The sequence below is a fragment of the Chiloscyllium punctatum genome, chromosome 32 (genome assembly GCF_047496795.1).
Source record: "Chiloscyllium punctatum isolate Juve2018m chromosome 32, sChiPun1.3, whole genome shotgun sequence".
NCBI classification, from domain to species: Eukaryota; Metazoa; Chordata; class Chondrichthyes; order Orectolobiformes; family Hemiscylliidae; genus Chiloscyllium; species Chiloscyllium punctatum.
In genome coordinates this window covers 46486543-46506711 of record NC_092770.1, presented here as the reverse complement: position 1 = coordinate 46506711, position 20169 = coordinate 46486543, and the positions used below count along the sequence as shown (strand labels likewise).

Genomic DNA, 20169 nt, shown 5'->3' with positions numbered 1-20169 from the left:
GTATTTCATCGCTAGCACCTAATCACTATGGTTTCTTTTCTCTATGAACCACCATCAGTCAATCACCCATGTTTCAAGGTGAATAATTTATGTGCAAAGCCCATTCAGGGCAATGTAAACCATGTTTGTGAGTTCATAACTTCTATTATCCATTCCAATTTCAACTTGCATCCCTGTGTCCTCTTGGTTTGATTGAATGGAATTGAAGACACTTGTGGCAAATTTTTGAATCTGATGGACAAATAACTAAGGTACTTATAAGCCAGTTAAGATCATTTTTTTATGAGGGTATTGTCCCTACCTTTTGGGCAGGTCGATGTTCAAGACCCAGCTGCCCCTGACAGGTTTTACAATGTGTTTGAACGGATTGATTTTAAAGGGAAAACAAAGGCGGCATGGTGGCACAGTGGTGAGCAATGCTGCCTCACAGTGCTAGAGAGCCACGTTCAATTCCCGCCTTAGGTGACTCTTTGTGTGGAGTTTGTACATTCTCTGCGTGGGTTTCCTCCAGGTGCTCCGGTTTCCTCCCACAATCCAAAAATGTGCAGGTTAGGTGAATTGGCCATGCTAAATTGCCCGTAGTGTTAGGAGAAGGGGTAAATATAGGGGAATGGGTCTGGGTGGGTTGTGCTTTAGCGGGTTGGTGTGGACTTGTTGGGGCGAAGGGCCTGTTTCCACACTGTAGGGAATCTAAGTAAAACTCTTAAATCTGTGAATCTTGTATTTTCCACAGAGTACCTCGTTCCTAAATTGTCAGAGGTCACCAAGGTCAGCGTACAGCAGATACAGCTTTTCAGGGAAAGTGAAGAGTTGGGAAATGTCCAGTTATTAAAATTGATGAACTCTATTCTCTGCACTTCTTCTCTTAAAGAATACCTTCACTTCTTGGCAAGTGATTGCCAATTTCTTGTCAATTTACTTGTCTAAGTCTTCAGTCACTTGAGCAACATCGCTGATTCCAGCCTTCAACATAGCAAGGCTGCAACTCATGCAGCTCCATCTAGAGCAGAAACAACACCTTCAGCATCAGCACTAGTAGCAGAGGTAACTCTTCTTCTCAGTTCTAAGATCCTCCACAGGGGGGAAGAAAGGTAATGGACACCAAGATACAGGTGGAGGGGGGGGCAAGCCCCAAGTACTGGGTTGAAGGTAGTGTATCACGACACTTCTGAACTCCAATGCTTCAGGGACTCAGACTGTCAAAGCAGGCAACTTATGACGTCTGTAAGCTCCTGAAACAAGACTTTCTACCCAATGAAGCAGGTGGGAACACATTGCCAATGCCTGATATTTCTCTAACTGGAGAGCCACCACTCACTCAGTCTATGCCTCTGCCAGATTGAGCACTGTCTTCCTAAAGAAGCAAAAGCAGAGAGGTCACAGAACATTTTTTTTTATTCTTTTGTAAAAGTTTGGTGCCATTCATTGGAGCAGTGTTTATTGTCCATTCCTAATTGCCCTTGAGAAGATGGTGGTGAACTGCTTTCTTGAACCGCTGCAGTCCACGCATTGTAGGTACAACCACATTACATGTGCGAGAGGGGGTTCCTGACCCAATGACAGTGAAGGAACTGTGATGTGTTTTCAAATCAGGATGGTGAGCGGCTTGGAGGGGAAATTGCAGGTGATGGTGTTCCCATGTTCTTCCAGATGGAAATGGTTATAGGTTTGAAAGATCCTGTCTAAGAATGTTTGATGAATTTCTGCAGTTCATCTTGCAGATAGTACACATTGCTGCTACTGAGCATTGGTGGAGGAGAGAGTTTGAGGATGTGGTGCTAAATGAGTGGGTTAATTTGTTCTATATGGTATCAAGATTCTTGACTGTTGGTAGAACTGTACTTGCCCAGGCAAGTAGGGTGTATTCCATCACACTGACTTGTGCCTTATAGATGGATTACAAACCTTGGAATGTAAGGAGAAGAGTTACTTGCTGCAGATTTGATTTTTGTGGTGAAGAGGGCAGGATGCTATTTGTGAATGGTTATCCTGTGGCATGGGTGTTGAAGAGAAACAGATAGGTCTGCAGATTATAAGATGCAGATGTAAGGTGGCTGCAGTGAGAGGAGATACATAATGTGTTAATCTAAAAATGTTGTTGAATAGAACACTTGGTGAGTCAAAGTGTGAGGCTTGGCACTTAAGAGTGTTATGTAACACATTTGTCTGATGCTGATTGTCTGATTTTCCGAGATTGGAGGGACCACACTCAGAGGCCTAGAGTCAAAGAGATGTACAGTATGGAAACAGACCCTTTGGTCTAACCTGTCCATGCCGACCAGATATCCCAACCCAATCTAGTCCCACCTGCCAGCACCTGGCCCATACCCCTCCAAACTCTTCCTATTCACATACCCATCCAAATGCTTCTTAAATGTTGCAATAGTACCAGCCTCCACCACTTCCTCTGGCAGCTCATTCCATACACGTACCACCCTCTGTGTGAAAAGTTGCCCCTTAGGTCTCTTTTATATCTTTCCCCTTTCACCCTAAACCTATGCCCTTTAGTTCTGGACTCCCTGACCCCAGGGAAAAGACTTTGCCTATTTACCGTATCCATGCCCCTCATAATTTTGTAAACATCTATAAGGCCACCCTCAGCCTCCGACGCTTCAGGGAATATAGCCCCAGCCTGTTCAGCCTCTCCCTATAGCTCAAGTCTTCCAACCCTGGCAACATCCTTGTAAATCTTTTCTGAACCCTTTCATGTTTCACAACATCTTTCCGATAGGAAGAAGACCAGAACTACACGCAATATTCCAACTGTGGCCTAACCAATGTCCTGTACAGCCGCAACATGACCTCCCAACTCCTATACTCAATACTCTGACCAATAAAGGAAAGCATCTCAAATGCCTTCTTCACTATCCTAGCTACCTACGACTCCACTTTCAAGGAGCTATGAACCTGCACTCCAAGGTCTCTTTGTTCAGCAACACACCCTAGGACCTTACCATTAAGTGCTAGGATTTGCTTTCCCAAAATGCAGAACCTCGCATTTATCTGAATTAAATTCCATCTGCCACTTCTCAGCCCATTGGACCATCTGGTCATGATTAGATTAGATTAGATTACTTACAGTATGGAAACAGGTCCTTCGGCCCAACAAGTCCACACCGACCCGCGGAGCGCACCCACCCCCCTACATTTACCCTGCACCTAACACTATGGGCAATTTAGCATAACCAATTCACCTAACCTGCACATTTTTGGACTGTGGGAGGAAACCGGAGCACCTGGAGGAAACCCACGCAGACACGGGGAGAATGTGCAAACTCCTCACAGTCAGTCACCTGAGACGGGAATTGAACCCAGGTCTCTGAAACTGTGAGGCAGCAGTGCTAACCACTGTGCCACCGTGTTGCCCATAAATATCCTGTTGTAATCTGAGATAACCCTCTTTGCTGTCCACTATATCTCCAATCTGGTGTCATCTGCAAACTTACTAACTGTACCTCTTATGTTCGCATCCAAATCATTTATGTAAATGACAAAAAGTAGAGGACCAAGCACCAATCCTTGTGGCACTCCACTGGTCACAGGCCTCCAGTCTGAAAAAACAACTCTCCACCACAACCCTCTATCTCCTACCTTGGAGCCAGTTCTGTATCTAAATGACTAATTCTCCCTGTATTCCATGAGATCAGTCTCCCATGGGGAACCTTGTCGAACACCTTACTGAAGTCCATATAGATCACATCTACTGCTCTGCCCTCAATCTTCGTTGTTCCTTCTTCAAAACACTTAATCAAGTTTGTGAGACATGTTTTCCCATGCACAAAGCCATGTTGACTATCCCTAATCAGTCCTTGCCTTTCCAAATACATGTACATCCTGTCCCTCAGGATTCTCTCTGACAACTTGCCCACCACCAAGTAATTGCTGCTCCTGGATTTCGAGGAAATCACCTCCAGCACCTAAAATACCTCAAAAAAAGGAGCAGCTGTTACAGCCAGAAATTATTCCCATCCTTCATCTTGAATTACCCAGAATCCTCTCCATAAGACCATAAGACCATAATACATAGGAGTGGAAGTAAGGCCATTTGGCCCATCGAGTCCACTCCACCATTCAATTATGGCTGATGCGCATTTCAGTTCCACTTACCAGCGTTCTCCCTGTAGCCCTTAATTCCTCTAGACAACAAGAATCTATCAATCTCCTGCTGCTTACTTCCTTGGTCATTCCATCCACACCTGCTTGTTTGGAGAGACTATCTTCTTCCTCCTGAATTGGGAGAGTTCACTTCAACTAGTTTCTCAAATATAATGGGATATTTAGGTATAAGTGAGTGTAAGAAACCTTCTTGGGTGCCTCTCAATTCCTCAAAGGTTAAAGTACCACCAAACCCTTGAGAGCAATGCTGTGATCCTTTAAATTAGAACTTTTTCTTTGACAGAAACACATATATCCTGGTAGCATTTCCTGGTTTTTCAGCAATCTCAAATGGCAAGCCAATAACGTGTGAAAAAGTCTTGGCAAAGTCTTCCTGCTCTCTTTTGTCTCAAAGTGATCATTTATGAATACATATCTAAATAATGCCTTTTATTACAAAACTATTAATTAAAAGAAATAATTATTCATTATAATATTATACATTCACGTTATAAATGTCCTAATATTCCTTGGGAATTGCACTATTCTCAAGTACAAAATTGCTAATAATTACCAACACATTTCAGAAATGGCATTGCTCTCTGTTTTATAAAACTGTTCACTATTTTCGTTATTATAACTACTCATGATTATTAGACATAGTGCCACTCGTTTAGGAAAGCTTTGGACCAGCAAGTTTTTTCATTGTCAAAGTTTGAGATTATATGTTTTGGGAATTAGGTATCTCATGATCTCACCCAGTGCTGACTCAGTTTCTACTCTTCCCATCCATAATTCTCCTCGACTTCTTTGTGATGGAGCTCAATGTAGATTCAGTGCAAGTTTCCCTACGGTCATCTGCTACATATAAATGAGAGCCAGCAAGAGTCATAAAGATTTTTTTGTGTAGAAAAGTCTCCCAGAGTTAGTTCTGCTCAGTTGGGCATTAAAGGCAAATGAAACGAGCTCTTAAGTGAAACATGTTCAGAAGTGAAGCAGGGCATTGTTACTTTTTTTTTATGTAGCCTTGCTAAGTTTTTTTTGTTAATAACTACAAGGATTTCAGATAATGTAAAACTTGTATCAGTTTTCCCCTAGCCCCTGTGAACTATTGTCAGCAACTGTTCCAAAACCATTATATTCAATCTCTGCAGTGTTCACCATAACGCATCATCTTATCTTCTCAATTTGCTTCCAAAAACTTCTTAGTTCTGTCGCTGGGCCAAGGAGGTAAGCAAGACATACAAATTGTACTTGGCTAGTGTTCAAAAATACAAAGGAACTTTGTCAAATTTGGATGTGAAATGGAAAATCCTTGCATTTGCTGAAGTTTCTAATTCATTAACACGTGCCTCTGTTTCTCCACAGGTCATTACTGCTTATTTTTTGTGTTGCTAACTATTGTTGAAGCCTTGTTAGCGTGTCCTACACACTGTTCTTGTAAAAACTATGAAGTTGACTGCAGCAATCTAGGCCTTGTGACCATTCCAACAGACATTCCATCAAACATTAAATTTCTCTCACTCAGCAACAATAAGCTCAGCAGCCTACAAGCTCTCACATTCAGTAATGTTACCACATTGGAGAAACTGGATCTGTCTAACAATTACCTGGACCAATTACCAGCAAATGTATTTGATTACATCAGGAACCTGACTGATCTCAACTTAAGAAATAACAGCATTCGAAGTCTGGATAAAAGCATCTTCTACAAGACCACTAACTTGCAAAGATTGGACCTTTCTGTTAATGGCCTCTCTCAGATTCCATTGCTCTTATTTGATGAAATGCAGAACTTGACTTGGTTGAACCTGGAAGAAAACAGGATGCCAAATCTCGAAAGGGAGGCCTTTGAGCCACTTGAATTTCTTCGGCAGTTGCAGCTTGGTGGGAATCCTTGGGAATGTGACTGCAGCCTGAGAGACTTCAAACACTGGATGGAATGGTTCCTTTACAAAGGTCAGTAGAACAAACTTTATCAATTACTTACAAACTTTCTGGCCACACTGGATGTAATTCACATGCACCAAAATGAAAACTGATTTCATTCACAATATATTGAACTTCACTGCAAAAACATCATAGTCTTCATTCTTGATCTGTGTAAAGCTAAATTACTTCTTCCAGAGGTGAAAACAGCTCAACTAACTGACCTTCAGTGACTCTAATCAGGAGACATCTGCCAGGGATTTTGTAGTTACTAAATAAAAATTGAGAAGGGGTTTTGTCTTTAATCCTTGCCACAAAATCCATTCACTTGACACCAACTCTATCCCTTCTACAGCCATTTTCTGAAACTAAATCAGTCTAAAACATTGGTATTTTAATTGGCTCAGAGATGACCATCTGACCCATAACTATTTCATCAGCTGGGCCTCATAACATTATATCTATAGCATTATCTATCTCTGATGCTGCCTCCGCTTAGTTGCTTTTAAAGCAACAACCTGCTTTGTTGTTATCTCTTGACAACTTCAGCAATCTCTAGATAAGCCTGCAATTTTCCATAATAACACCAATAAGTTGGATTTATCATGGTTTGATAGTTAGTGTCTGGTACAGATTGATGCCAGTGACAAACTTAAATCCATATTCCAACGGGTTCATGGAAGAAAGCCTCCTTGCTTTATCTCATACTTACAATCATACAGCATGGAAACAGACCTTTTGGTCCAACTTGCCCATGCTGACCAGATATCCTAAATAAATTTAGCCCCATTTTCCAGCATTTGGTCCATATCCCTCTAAACTCTCTTATTCATATACCCATCCAGATAACTTTTAAATGTTGCAATTGTACTAGCCTCTACCACTTCCTCTGGCAGCTCATTCCATACACACACCACCCTCTCTGCATAAAAAAGTTGCCCGTCGGGTCCCTTTTAAATCTTTACCCACTCACCCTTAAACCTATACTCTCTAGTTTTGGACTCCCCTATCCCAGGGAAAAGACCTTGTCTATTCACCCTATCTACAACCCTCATGATTTATAAACCTCTGCAAAATCACCCTTCAGCCTCCAATGTTACAGGGAAAATAATCCCAGCCTCTTCAGCCTCTCCCCGAAACCCTGCAATCCTGGCAACATTCTTGTAAATCTTTTCTGAACCCTTTCAAGTTTCACAATGTCCTTTCAAAAACAGGGAGACTAGAAGTGTACACAGTATTCCAAAAGTGGCATGACCAATGTCCTGTACAGCAGCAACATGACCTCCAACCCCTATACTCAATGCATTGACTAGTAAAGGAAAGCATACTAAATGCCTTCTTCACAATCCTACGTACCTACAACTCCACTTTTAAGAAACTATGAACCTGAACTCCAAGGTTTCTTTGTTCAGCACCACTCCCCAGGACCTCACCATTAAGTATACAAGTCCTGCTCTGATTGGCCTTTCCAAATTGCAGCATGTCACATGTAAATCTAAATGTAACTCCATCTGCCACTCCTCAGCCCATCTGATCATGATCCCATTGTATTCCGAGGTAGCCTTCTTCACATCCACTACACCTCCAATTTTGATATCATTTGCAAACTTACTAACTATACCTCCTATGTTCACATCCAAATCATTTATATAAATGACAAAAAGCAATGGACTCAGCACCTATTCTTGTGACATACCACTGTCACAGGCCTCCAGTCTGAAAAACAACCCTCCGCCACCCTCTGTCTTCTACCTTCGAACTAGTTCTGTATCCAAATGGTTAGTTCTCCTTGTATTCCATGTGAGCTAAACTTGTTAACCAATCTACCATGAGGAACCTTGTCAAATGCCTTACTGAAGTCCATATATATCATGTACACTGCTCTGCCTTCATTAATCCTATTCATTACTTCCTCAAAAAACCCAATTAAGTTAGTGAGACACAATTTCCCACATACGAATTCATTTGACTATCCCTAATCTTGCCTTTCTGAATATATGTAAATCCTGTTCCTCAGGATTCCCTCCAACAACTTTCCCACCACTGATGTCAGGCTCACTGGTCTATAGTTCCCTGGCTTTTCCTTGCCACCTTTCTTAAATAGCGGCATCAAGTTAGCCAACCTGCAGTCTTCCGGTGCCTCACCTGTGGCTATTGATGATACAAATATCTCAGCAAACGGCCCGACAATCACTTCCCTAGCTTCCCACAGAGTTCTAGGGTACACCTGATCAGGTACCAGGGATTTATCTACTTTTATGCATTCCAAGACATACAGCACCACCTCCTCTGTGATATGGAATCCACACAGTCTGAGGATTCGGGGTAGACCATTTAGGATGGAGATGAGGAGACATTTTTTCATCCGATGGAATTAATTACCACAGGAAGTACTTGTATTCAAGAGGCGGCTAGATATAGCAGCTGGGGCAAATTGGATCAAAGGTTATGTTGGAGAAAGCAGCATTAGGCTTTTGAATTAGACGATCAGCCATGATTGTGATGAATGGCAGAGCAGGTTTGAAGGGCCGAGTGGCCTCCTCCGCTCCTATCCTCTATGTTTCTATGGATATTTTTCAAGATATCGTTATTTCCCACATTCTATATCTGCCATATCCTTCTCCTCAGAAAACATTGATGGCAATTACTCGTTTAGTATCTTCCCCATTTCCTGTGTTGCCACACGTAGGTGGCCTTGCTGATTTTTAAGGGGCCTTATTGTCTCCCTAGTTACCCTTTGGTCCTTAATGTATCTGTAGAATTCCTTTGGATCCTCCTAACCCTATGTGCCAAATATCTCTTGTCTCCTTTTTGCCCTCCTGATTTCCCTCTTAAGTAAACTCCCACTGCCTTTATACTTTTCCAGGGATGCATTTGATCTCTGCTGTCCATATGTGACATATGCTTTCTTTTATTTTGACCAAAACCTCAATTTTGCTCGTCAACCAGCATTCCTTACACTTACCAGCCTTGACCTTCACCCAAACAGGAATATACTGTCTCTGGTTTCTCACTATCTCATTTTTGAAGGTTTCCCATTTCCCAGCTACCCCTTTACCTGCAAATATCCACCTCCAACTAACTTTTGAAAGTTCTTGCCTAATACTGTCAAAATTGGCCTTCCTTCAATTTAGAACTTTAACTTTTAGATCCGGTCGATCCTTTTCCATCACTATTTTAAAATGAAGAGCATTATGGCCACTGGCCCCCAAGTGCTCCCCCACTGACACCACAGTCACCTGCCCTGCCTTATTTCCTGAGAGTAGGGCTGAAAATGTGTTGCTGGAAAAGCGCAGCAGGTCAGGCACCATCCAAGGAGCAGAAGAATCGACATTTCAGGCATGAGCCCTTCTTTGGGCTCATGCCTGAAATGTCGATTCTCCTGCTCCTTGGATGCTGCCTGACCTGCTGCACTTTTCCAGCAACACATTTTCAGCTCTGATCTCCAGCATCTGCAGTCCTCACTTTCTTCTTCCTGAGAGTAGGGCAAGTTTCGCACCTTCTCTATATCTGAGCACTGAATCAGAAAACCTTTTTGGACTTAACAAATTTCTATCCATCCAATTCCTGATGTTCGACTTGGTCCTTTTCCCAACTGTACCAGTCTCAGACTTATTTCTTTCCTCACTATTTCCCTGGGTCCTTCTTACACAAGTGACCTCTACCCCAGAAGAGATTCCAATGATCTAGAAATGTGAATCCTCCTCCCTTGAAACCTCCTCAGCCTCTCATTCATCTGCCCTATTCTCCTATTCCTACCCTTACTAGCTCGTGGGACTTGGAGTAATCCAGATATTATTACCCTTGAGGACCTCCTTTTTAAATTCTTGCCTAACTTCCTATATTCTGTCCTCAGAATCTTATAATTTTCTCTTCCTATATCGTTAATTCTGGTGGGTGGGTGCAATGACTTCCTGCTGGTCCCTCTCCCCTTTCAGAATACTCTGCACTTTCTCCAACACAATTTTGACCCTGGCTCCAGAGAGGCAACACACCATTCTGATGTTTCATCAGCTGCAGCACATCTGTCTATGTCTCTGATTAGAGAGTCACCTATCACAATCAATTGCTTGGAACCCGTTGTATCCTAATTATATTAGAGCCAGCCAGTACCAGAAACCTGCCTGTCAGTGCTACATTTCCCTGAGACTCCATCACCCTATACATTTCCAAAACAGCATATTTGTTTGAGAAGGGGGTCGCCACAGAAGACTCGTGCACTGCCCATTTCCCTCTCCTACCTTTTTTAAAAATTACCCATCCACCTGTCTGTATCTTCAGTTTATTTTCCTTCCTGCAACTGCCATCCATTACACTCCCTAGCACCGTCAATTCCTCATTTCTTCTAACTACCATTCCAACCGATCCATGTGATCCGATAGGATTTGCAACTAAACACACTTCCTGCAGACATAATCATTAGTAACATGGAAACCCTCCCTAATTGCCCACATCCAACCGAAAGAGCACATCTCTCTACTAAAGGCCATCTTTGCATCTTAGCAGTCTACAGACCCAGAAAATAGCACAGTCTTACTGCTGTAAAAACACTGCTCCACACTAACTTAGTACCTACGTTCTATATTTTAAAGGCTTAATCAAGAGATAGATCTCAATAAAACATATAATCAAAAAGGAACTCACTCTACTGACTATTGTAAATTTACATAAAACTACAGTATAGTTACACTTTACAACTAGCCACTTAGCTGCTCCCCTGCTATGTGCTCTCCCACACAGGTTTCTCCAAGGTCAGCTGTGAATTTCATTGGTTGTTAATTTTTCTTAGATGACTCTGATGTTTAGAGATACTTGAAATCAATCTGGAATGTTGGGCCTCAAGCTCTATAACCACTTGTCTCTAACAGAGAGAGATTCCTGGCATGCCTTGTGGGAGCCTATAACTGTTTACCCAGAATTTATATTGCATCAATAACACAGAAAAACATCCCAAGGCATTTCATGGCAGCATTATTAAATAGAACTTGATACTGAACTATACCCAAAAAATATTAAGGCAGAGCTTGATCAAAGATTTAAATTTTATGGATTATCTTCTAGAAACAAAGCAGAGTTGAAAAGCAGAGAGGATTACAGGGGGAGTTCTAGAACATGGGACCTTGCCAGCTAAAGGCATGATGAACAATTATGAAGTATTTAAAATCAGAGGGGCCAGAGTTGCAGGAGTGAATACATATTAGAGAGTTGTAGGGTTGAAGAGTTTAAAGGGATAGGAATACCATGAAGTGATTTGAAAACATATGTGAGAATTTCAGTATTGATGTCGTGCTGTAATGGGAGTCAATGTAGTATACTAGGCAGATGGGTGATGGGCAAATATGACTTGGTGTAAGTTAGGACATGGGTATCAGAGATTTGGATAACCCCAAGTTTATGAAAGGTAGTATGCGAAGCGTGTAACGCAGCCAAGTCAAACATCTATTCCCTCCACCATCAATGCTCAGTAGGAACAGTCTGCACTATCTCCAACATGCACACTAGAAATTCACCAAAGATATTCAGACATCACTTTCCAAACCCCTGACCACTTCCATCTAGAAGAGCAAGGGCAGCAGACACATAGGAACACCCCCACCAGTAAGTGTCCCTCCAAGCAACACATCATCCTGACTTGGAAATGTATTGTTTTTCCTTTATTGTTGCTGGATTGAAATCCTGGAATTTCCACCCCAATGGCATTGTGAATCAACCCACAGCAGGTGGACTGCAGTTGTTCAAGAAGGCAGCTTACCTCTACCTTCTCAAGAGCAACTAGGGATGGGCAATAAATGCTGGCCAGTCAGTGACGCTCACATCCTACAAATAAATTTTAAAAAGGCTCAGTCTCTGAGAATCTCAGCAATTCAAACAAAAAAAAGAGAAAATATGATTAAAAATCTTGAGCAGCATGCCAACAATTTAACATTATACTTCCCGACAGAGTGCCATTACCTACAGAATGCCCAGAATTGTCCCAATAAAGTCCTCGTCCCAATAAAATAACTAAATATGATGAGAGGCGGTTAAAGAGATGGGAACATGTGAAATAAGTTTGCTAAAACTTGCTTAATAAATGTAAACATTGCCTACTTGAGGAAATGGTTACACTGGGAAAATATGATGTACTGTTTTGACTGGCAGAATTGAAGTCCTAATTAATTGATTACTCTGTCTTAAAATCAGGTGGAAAACTTGATGGAATTGAATGTTCTCTACCGAAAGACCTCCGTGGGAAAGATCTCAGAGCTGTTCCCATAGAGATGTTCAACTACTGCATCCAACTGGAGGATGAAAATAAATCCTCAGGAAATGGAAAAGCAGTCACAGGCCCTCCCTGTGTGAAACAGGAGGTCAGCACCCCAAGGCCACATTACTTTCACACTTCAGATTGCATAAGACAACGCTACCGCCCAGTCAGTGTCAGGCGAGCCATTGGAACAGTCGTTGTTGCTGGGGTCTTGTGTGGTATTGTTTGCATCATGATGGTGGTGGCTGGGGCATATGGCTGCATCTATGCCTCCTTGATGGCAAAATATCATCGAGAGCTTAAAAAACGACAGCCGCTGATGGGAGAGGGTGAGCAAGAGCAGGAGGATCAAAAGCAGGCTTCTTCCATGGCATGAGGATTAGGTACAAGATAGCATTCAATGGAAAAAGAGCTGTCTTCATCAGTTTTCTCCAGCTCTGGCCTTTATGTGCTTATTGCAATGTTGATACAAATATTGACTTGTTAGTCTCATCGCAGTATAGGGAAGCACAAATCATTTAATGAAACACATCCTACAGGCCTGAATTCTGCTTATTTGTTTTCTGAGGCTCGACAGGATGCATTAGAATCTAATAAGGAGAAGAATATAGAAAGGAGTATGGTTGTCTTGAAAATTCTTTTGCATGAAATTTATTTGAAAGTATTTAGAATTCAAGGCAAAAAATGGCTGTTTGAATCTTTGTACCTGCAGCTAACTCCAGTATTTGGAGGAACAAATACTGAAACTTTCAGTTTTTTTCTCGGGTTTTGTGTGCATGAAACAACTCTGAATTGCAGCATCAATTGCTATTCAGTATGGGAATCTCATTAAGCCATCTTATATTGTTCAGAAGGAAAGCTGGCCCTCATTCCAGTTGGGTAATATCTTCTGTAATTGTAAAATGTTGTTTGGTACTTAATGATACTTAACAGGTTATTAATAGGATACGCAATCAAACACACTTTTCTAAGAATTTCACTAGAGTATCTCAACTAAACTTGCGAGATATTTATTTGTCACTTTTAATTCATGATAGTTTGTCATACATTCATTTACCTGTCCTGTTTAATTCCAGTGAGAAAGACTTGACAAATGGGAAAGACTTTTCTCATCCAAATGGACACAAAATATTGATATTTGAGTGATTGTGAAGTTATAATCAAGAGGTTCAAAGGCAACATACATAGCAAAACGCTGCAAACAGTAGTGAATGACAGTTGTTCAACTAGGTACTCAATATAATGTGAACAAAATTATTTTTTAGGATTGAACAAGAGGGAACATTAAAAAGTTAATTTCTGACACCATTTAATGCAGTTGCAGAATTTTAATGCAGGGTTTTAGATGCTTTTTTTTCCTGATAATGTATGTAAGGTAATTAATCTCATTAAAATGCCCTAAAATTATGATAATGAAAATGTATTTTGAAGTAATGCATCAATGAAATAACAGAGAGAATTTTAATTTGATATTTTAGGAATGGGGGTGTAGGTGGAGATGACTTGAAAACCTGAAGGCTAAACTACTCTGAGGAGTTTGAAGATCCACTGTCATAACTGAGTGTGGGAATTGTTTGCGTTCCAGCATGTGGCAGGAATCCACTGTGGCATTTTACCTATGATAATTAAGGACTCTGGTCCAACGTGAGAGCTTTGAGCACTTTCAGAGAGCCAGCCCCTCAGCAGCTTTGGCAATGCCAATATTTATGGCTTGTCAATTCTGAGATTGTATCACCAAGCAGTAGGCCCTTTCGTACCCAGGTGCCCTTGAAGAGAGTTGAGATTTTTGAGGAACGAAGGACTAGGCAAATAAGAGCATTCCAGTGGCATCGCCTTGGGTGCAGGAAATATCATTGATGCAGGAGAGCCATTCCATTGAACATGCAGCATCCATCTCTGATAGCAGTGAGAACTCATTGTGAGGTTGCTGCCGAGCTTCCGACAGCCATGGTGGCTGAACTTCTTGAATTTACTTTATGGTTCCATTTCCCTGCCATATTGCCACACTGCTGCTTCCCAGCCCATCTCCAAATGACTAGAAAAATTTAGCCCCAGAAGTCTGTCTTTCCCCAAATGCTGCTTTGCACCATATAGTTTATGTCATGGACTAATCCCCCACCTGGAAGTTTGCTCAATATGTCTGTCTTGGTTTCCAATAACAAGACAAATATTTGAGGTGATATGATAAGGTATCCCACGCAGTGTCCCCATACCTGACACTGGAGAGGGTGTGCAATCCCATAAAATCCAGTTCCTGAGAGAGGGGATGGTCTGATGCTGGGGTTTGTGACTTGTCCTCCTTGCCTTCTGCGACAGAGAATTCCACAGAATAACCCCCCCCCCCCAACCTTTGCGTAAAGAAATTTCACTGTATCTCAGTCTGAAATGCCTACCATATATTCTGAGACCATAACTTCATTCTGGAACCCCTAGGCCAGGTGAAACATTATCCCTGCACTCAGTCTGTTCAGCCTGCTACAATTGTACATGCTTTAATGAGATCCTCTTTCATTCGTCTAAACTCCAGTAAATATAGGCTCAGTTTCCTCAAATGACAAGCCTGCTATCCCAGGAATCAGTCTGGTGAATGTTTGTTCTCCCTCTCTATGGTAAGCGGATCTTTTCTTCAGTAAGGAGATCAAAACTGCACAAAATACTGTAAGTTTGGCCTCATCAACACCCTGCAGCAGCAGGAAAGTATCCTAGTTTCTATATTACCACCCTTTTACAATGAAAGCCATCATACAATTTGCTTTTCTCACTGCTTGTTTTATCTGATGCTTGCTTTCAATGATCAGCGTAGGACTTCCAACTTCAACCTTTCCCAATCTATCACCATTTAAATAATAACCTGACATTCTAGCTTTCCCACTAAAGTGAACAACCTGACATTTATCCATGAAGATATGTGGATGAGGACTAGCCATAACCTCCTGGAATTAATTTCTTGAATCTGAATTGCCCACAATTTTTAAAATGTAGTTAATCGTCATTCTTGGCTGAGCCTCCAGAAATAAAGCATTCCTAATAAAATGATATGATGCCACCTAAGATTGGCATACTGTTGGCTACAAAAATTGTAAAATGATTATTCTCTGCTGTCCTGAGCCCAAGTAACTGTGCATTAAGAAGGGAATTTGGATAGTAGCAGTGCTAGGAAAAAAAATAGGGAGGTAACCAAAAGGATTATTTTGAGAGCCTTTTAAAAGTGATAAAATGTGCAATGGAATGAGGACCTTTGGAATAGATTTCCAGAGAGCAGGACTGAGATGATTAATATATAATAAAATAGATATCTGACAGTGTTGCAGGCTAAAATCTAAAAAAGGGTTTCATATTTGAAGAATAATGAATTACCAGGAATGGTTACAAACCATATAAAACCACATATTTGCTACAAGCCGACATAATCACGAAGACTGATATGAATTGCAAGAATGAAGCAAACATTCTGATCCCGGAAATTTCTATATTAAGCTCTTTGATAGTGTATTCAGATTTCTATATATCTTTCTAATTTCTTATGTATTTGTGATCCAGGACTTAGATTTTGTTGTTCTGCCTGCAGTAGCCAGGAGCATATTGGTAACTGATGTTACATGCAATACCTATGCTGCTGCATTAATGATTGGGACTTCACTAATGTCATTTTGTTGAAATCATTTGAAATTTAATGGCACAAAAGTCTGCATGCAGGAAACATGTATACCCCCTTGATTTCAGCTTCTGTCTCATGTATTTATTTTCCTCCCATATATGAATTGGGCCTTTGAGTAAAATTGTCTTTTTCTCCCAGCAATGCACCTTAAGATAAACCCACCAGTTTGTCACTTAAATTTCCAGCTCCAAGGATTCTTGGGACTTGCCTCAGGAAGATCATCATCAAATCAGACTGAACGTTAGTCCACTATCCATGTGGTACTAATAATGCAAGATGCTTCTTATAAAGGACCAAAGTGAAATAGATTTATTAAGCCTCAAGTTTCAGCTAAACATAGGTCCACAAGGCAACACAACATAGTAAGTTTTCCTTTTAGCAAAACCTAAAGAGTGTTTGATATAGAAAACACAAATACACACATATGTAGGAAAATATACTGTCCAAAGACTGCAGATAAACATATTGTTGGGAAGTGTAATGGGATTTTGCATTGTGTCCATCTTACACCGTAGATGGTGACTAATGTAACTGAGTGACAACAATGAAAAATATAACATTGGTATTTTGATGAGCCCACAATCTTCTGATCTATTTTAATGCTAGCTGCCAACAGAACAGAATAATCATCCAGCTGCTTCTTCCTTTATGTAGGTGTGTAGATGGAATATGGAGAATATCTATGCTGCCTATTACTCATGAGTCAGGAAGGATGCTTTTGGCTAATAATTGAAAGTTTTGTTATCAATTTGAAGTTACGGTTTGCATTCCTTCTTTCCAAGCTCACAGTTACCAGTTACAACTTTTACACCTTCTCAGAATAGAGTTGCCAACTCTCCACGATTATCCTGGAGCCTCCAGGAATTAAAGACTTTTTTGGATACTGCTGTGAGCCATCTATGGAAAAAAAATCATGTTATTAAAAATGTCTTTTTCTTTCTACTTTCTTTGAGCACCTTGTTATCAGCTGTAAAAATATTAAATGTGAGAAAGCAAAGACTGTTTGTCTTGACAGGTTGGCAATGAAAAAGAATCTCCAGAAATGCCCCAAACTGGAGTCGGCAAATCTATTTCAGAGCATACAGTCTCGTTGTAGGTATTTTGTTCACTGATTAGCTGTTTTCCTTTGCTATTAACCTGAAAGAAGATTTTTATATTTTCCTATTGACCAGGGCCCTATAAATTAATCAAACAATCTAAGTAAATATGTAATGGTATACTGACACAATTCTTCAATGTCAAGCTGAATCTAAAAAAAAGTTGTAAAAGAAAGTGCTAAAGAGAAAATGTGTGTGTTTGTAGTGGAAAGAAGGTAGGGTAGATGGAGAAGTTCACAGTATTGTAATTTCCAGCCAGTTTTACAGGAAGAAAACAATTTCTTGCATGTACACATTACACTTGTGATGAATGTTAATCTCATAATCTGCATCTAAAACCTCCTGTCAAAATGGAAATGCCTTATTTCCTCCTTCGAGATTTAGCACCAAAATTCTGACAACTTAATACATGGAGTACTTAATTTTTTTAAATAAATGCTTGATTTAGGAATTAGATCGTACTGTGTGTATATTATGGTTAAGAACTGATTGAGCTTTTTATTCATATGTGGAATAAAATATTGAAGAAATCATTGCTTTAACAAAGAAATTTGGATAAAATGCTATTTTTCTCCATGCTAGTGAAATTGTAAGAAACCCTCTTCTAGAATGTTCTGGATTTTAAAATAAGTCATTAAAGTTTGGATTTGCTTCTTCAAACTTGGATTTGCTTCTTGTTACTTATTCTTGGATCTTTTTTAAAAAAAACTCACTATCCTGTGGTACTGTATGTATGCACTCAGTCCTTTTGTTTCCTTTAAATGAAAAATAAAAAGATGTCTAAAAGAATGTCCTATAATAAAGTGAAGCAAAACTAAAGGAAAAGTCTACAAAAGGGCCTCTCATGGCATTGTGGTAGTGTAGCTTCCAGGTTCAAATCACTGAACAGTTTGATTAGAAAATTAAAAATAGAGATTTCAATAATAGCTTTATTGTCCAGCTTATTTGGAGCACAGATTATTTCTGAAATCTAAGTGTTTTTTGATCTTTTGAAAGCAGTTGCAATGCTGATTTTCTTCTGTTTATGGCTATATTTTCTCCAAGATAGCAAATTCAGTCTTTATAAAGAGCTACTTCATTCTTGTATTCATAAGACAATTAGGACCAGAGTACAATAGAGACACTGGACAAGAACAGGCAAAGAAAATGTAAAACTAGAGATAAACGACTGTAAGTCAATGGTATGTGCATGCATTGGTAGTGATAGTGAGGGTGGGGAGTCCAAAGTCTAATACAGGACCATGGAGTAACATGGAAGCATAATTAGTCGAGAGAAAGGGGAGTGGGGAGCAAAGTCACAATCACTGAGCAGAAATTGGAGCAGAGCATCAAAAGTGAACATTTATTTAAAAAACATCATGGGGTTTGCAGATGGCTGACCCTAAGTCATAAGGTTGAGGCCAGTGAGGCAAAAGTAGAAATTGGCTTTGATGGCAGTCTCCAGCGAGTGGGTAAGAAATAAGTACATGAAAAATTCAATATCGATTCTAAAAATACTGACAAAGTATTAATTGTAAACCCTCATCTGAGAAACAAACCAGGGAGAGAAAATAAAATGAAGTGGTGATTAGAATTCCTTTGCAGTGCTACGTGGTAACCAGAGGATGGAACTGCAGTGTTACAAATTGTTATAGGAGTTCTTATTACATAATTGTGGGCATTACCATTATAGGAACAAAGGATTGAATTTGACTGTAATGATTTTGTTATTATTCAGTCATTCCTTCGAAACAAGTGGCAACATGAATATAGCAACCAGCCAAATAGAATATTGCTCCATTGTAGCGAGAGATAATGCTAAAGTTTGCAGTTACCCTGGATAGTAACAGGACATTGTTTACTTGCTGTTATGTCATGGCATTAAGACTCTCCTTTGTTATAAAGCTTCCTTTGTTATAAAACTAATGCCACCTTTTTGCAGACTAGAAAAGGCTTATTTTAGCTATGTCAGTCTTGTAGTAGGTATGTATTTAGTAGTGCAGCATAAAGCAGGAGCAGAGGGAATAAAGAATCTGAACCATTGAAAACTCTGGATAGATAAAGGGTGGAATCTTATGGGGGTTCTGAATGATATGAGCTAGAGTACAAAATATTGCATTATCATCTGAGAAGTCCAGCGAGGCCTAAATTGACATTGGGAGCAACTCACTCCATCTTTTAATTAAGTTCCAGGTAGCGAGGCAAGATTCTCACTTGGAAGTAGTGAGTTAGCTTTGAAAGAGATTATTGCTTGTCTACAACTCTATTAATTGCAATATCATCTTGCAATATGCTTCTTCCACTCCTATCACCCACCTTGACCAAACTAAACATTGGGAATTCTCAACATGGAAGTTGGAGTGGTTACCGAGCTGCAAAGAGCCTCCATGCTGGTCACCATGCAACAACATCTCACAGCATGATCCACGGGCACCAGTCAAATGCACCCCTCGTCCACCAATATTGGCACCTGATGTTTGCTGATCCCTCAGAATCCTCATGGTCCCTTTCGGATCCCCTTGCAGGACATATTGACCTGTATTCAGGGTGCACCAGCAACAGGCATGGAAAGGTGGTGACATGGGACTTGGCGTGTAACAATAGGCATCCAACTCATAAACTGGATTAGGCTGCATTTTAGGGCTACTTGCCTGCTGGCACCGTGTATATTTTAGATAACACCTAATTGGAGGTATAGATTGTACTGGAATGAATTTCAACAAGACAACGTTAATAAGTTTGTAGAATGGGCAAAAATTCAGGACAACACACCCACCCTAGGACAGGCTAAACAAGGAAACGCATGGGAATTTATAGAGGCTTGGCATTGAATTCTACTCTGACTACAGTTCAGCCTTCAACACTATCATTTCCTTGAGACTGGTTACTACATTTAGTAATCTTGGACTAAGCCCCACTCTCTGCAACTGGATCCTCAGTTTCCTGACCCACAGGCCACAATCAGTGAACACTGGAGACAATATTTCACCCTCACTTACATCACTGGAGCGCACCTCCCCCTCCCACCCCCCCCCCCTCCCCCCCCAGGGGTGTGTACTGAGCTCCCTACTGTACTCACAATATACCCATGACTGTGTCGCCAAATACCAGACTAATGCCATTTACAAGTTTGCTGATGACACCACCATAGTCAGTCAAATCTC

General features: G+C 40.6%; 2 protein-coding genes across 17 annotated transcripts in view; one reads left to right on the top strand and one right to left on the bottom strand.

Moving 5' to 3' along the window:
- LOC140458138 (leucine-rich repeat and transmembrane domain-containing protein 2-like) overlaps positions 1–17660 on the top strand; it is a 149681-nt gene extending 132021 nt beyond the window's left edge. For all 11 annotated transcript variants that reach the window (XM_072552272.1, XM_072552267.1, XM_072552269.1 and 8 more), the window contains 2 exons: positions 5464–6054; positions 12208–17660. In XM_072552272.1, coding sequence (XP_072408373.1) covers positions 5464–6054; positions 12208–12647 — 1031 coding nt within the window. In that variant the 3' untranslated portion in view covers positions 12648–17660. The remainder of the gene's footprint in view (positions 1–5463; positions 6055–12207) is intronic.
- LOC140458136 (voltage-dependent calcium channel subunit alpha-2/delta-4-like) overlaps positions 1–20169 on the bottom strand; it is a 491615-nt gene that overhangs the window by 209699 nt on the left and 261747 nt on the right. The gene's annotated exons all lie outside the window — the stretch shown is intronic.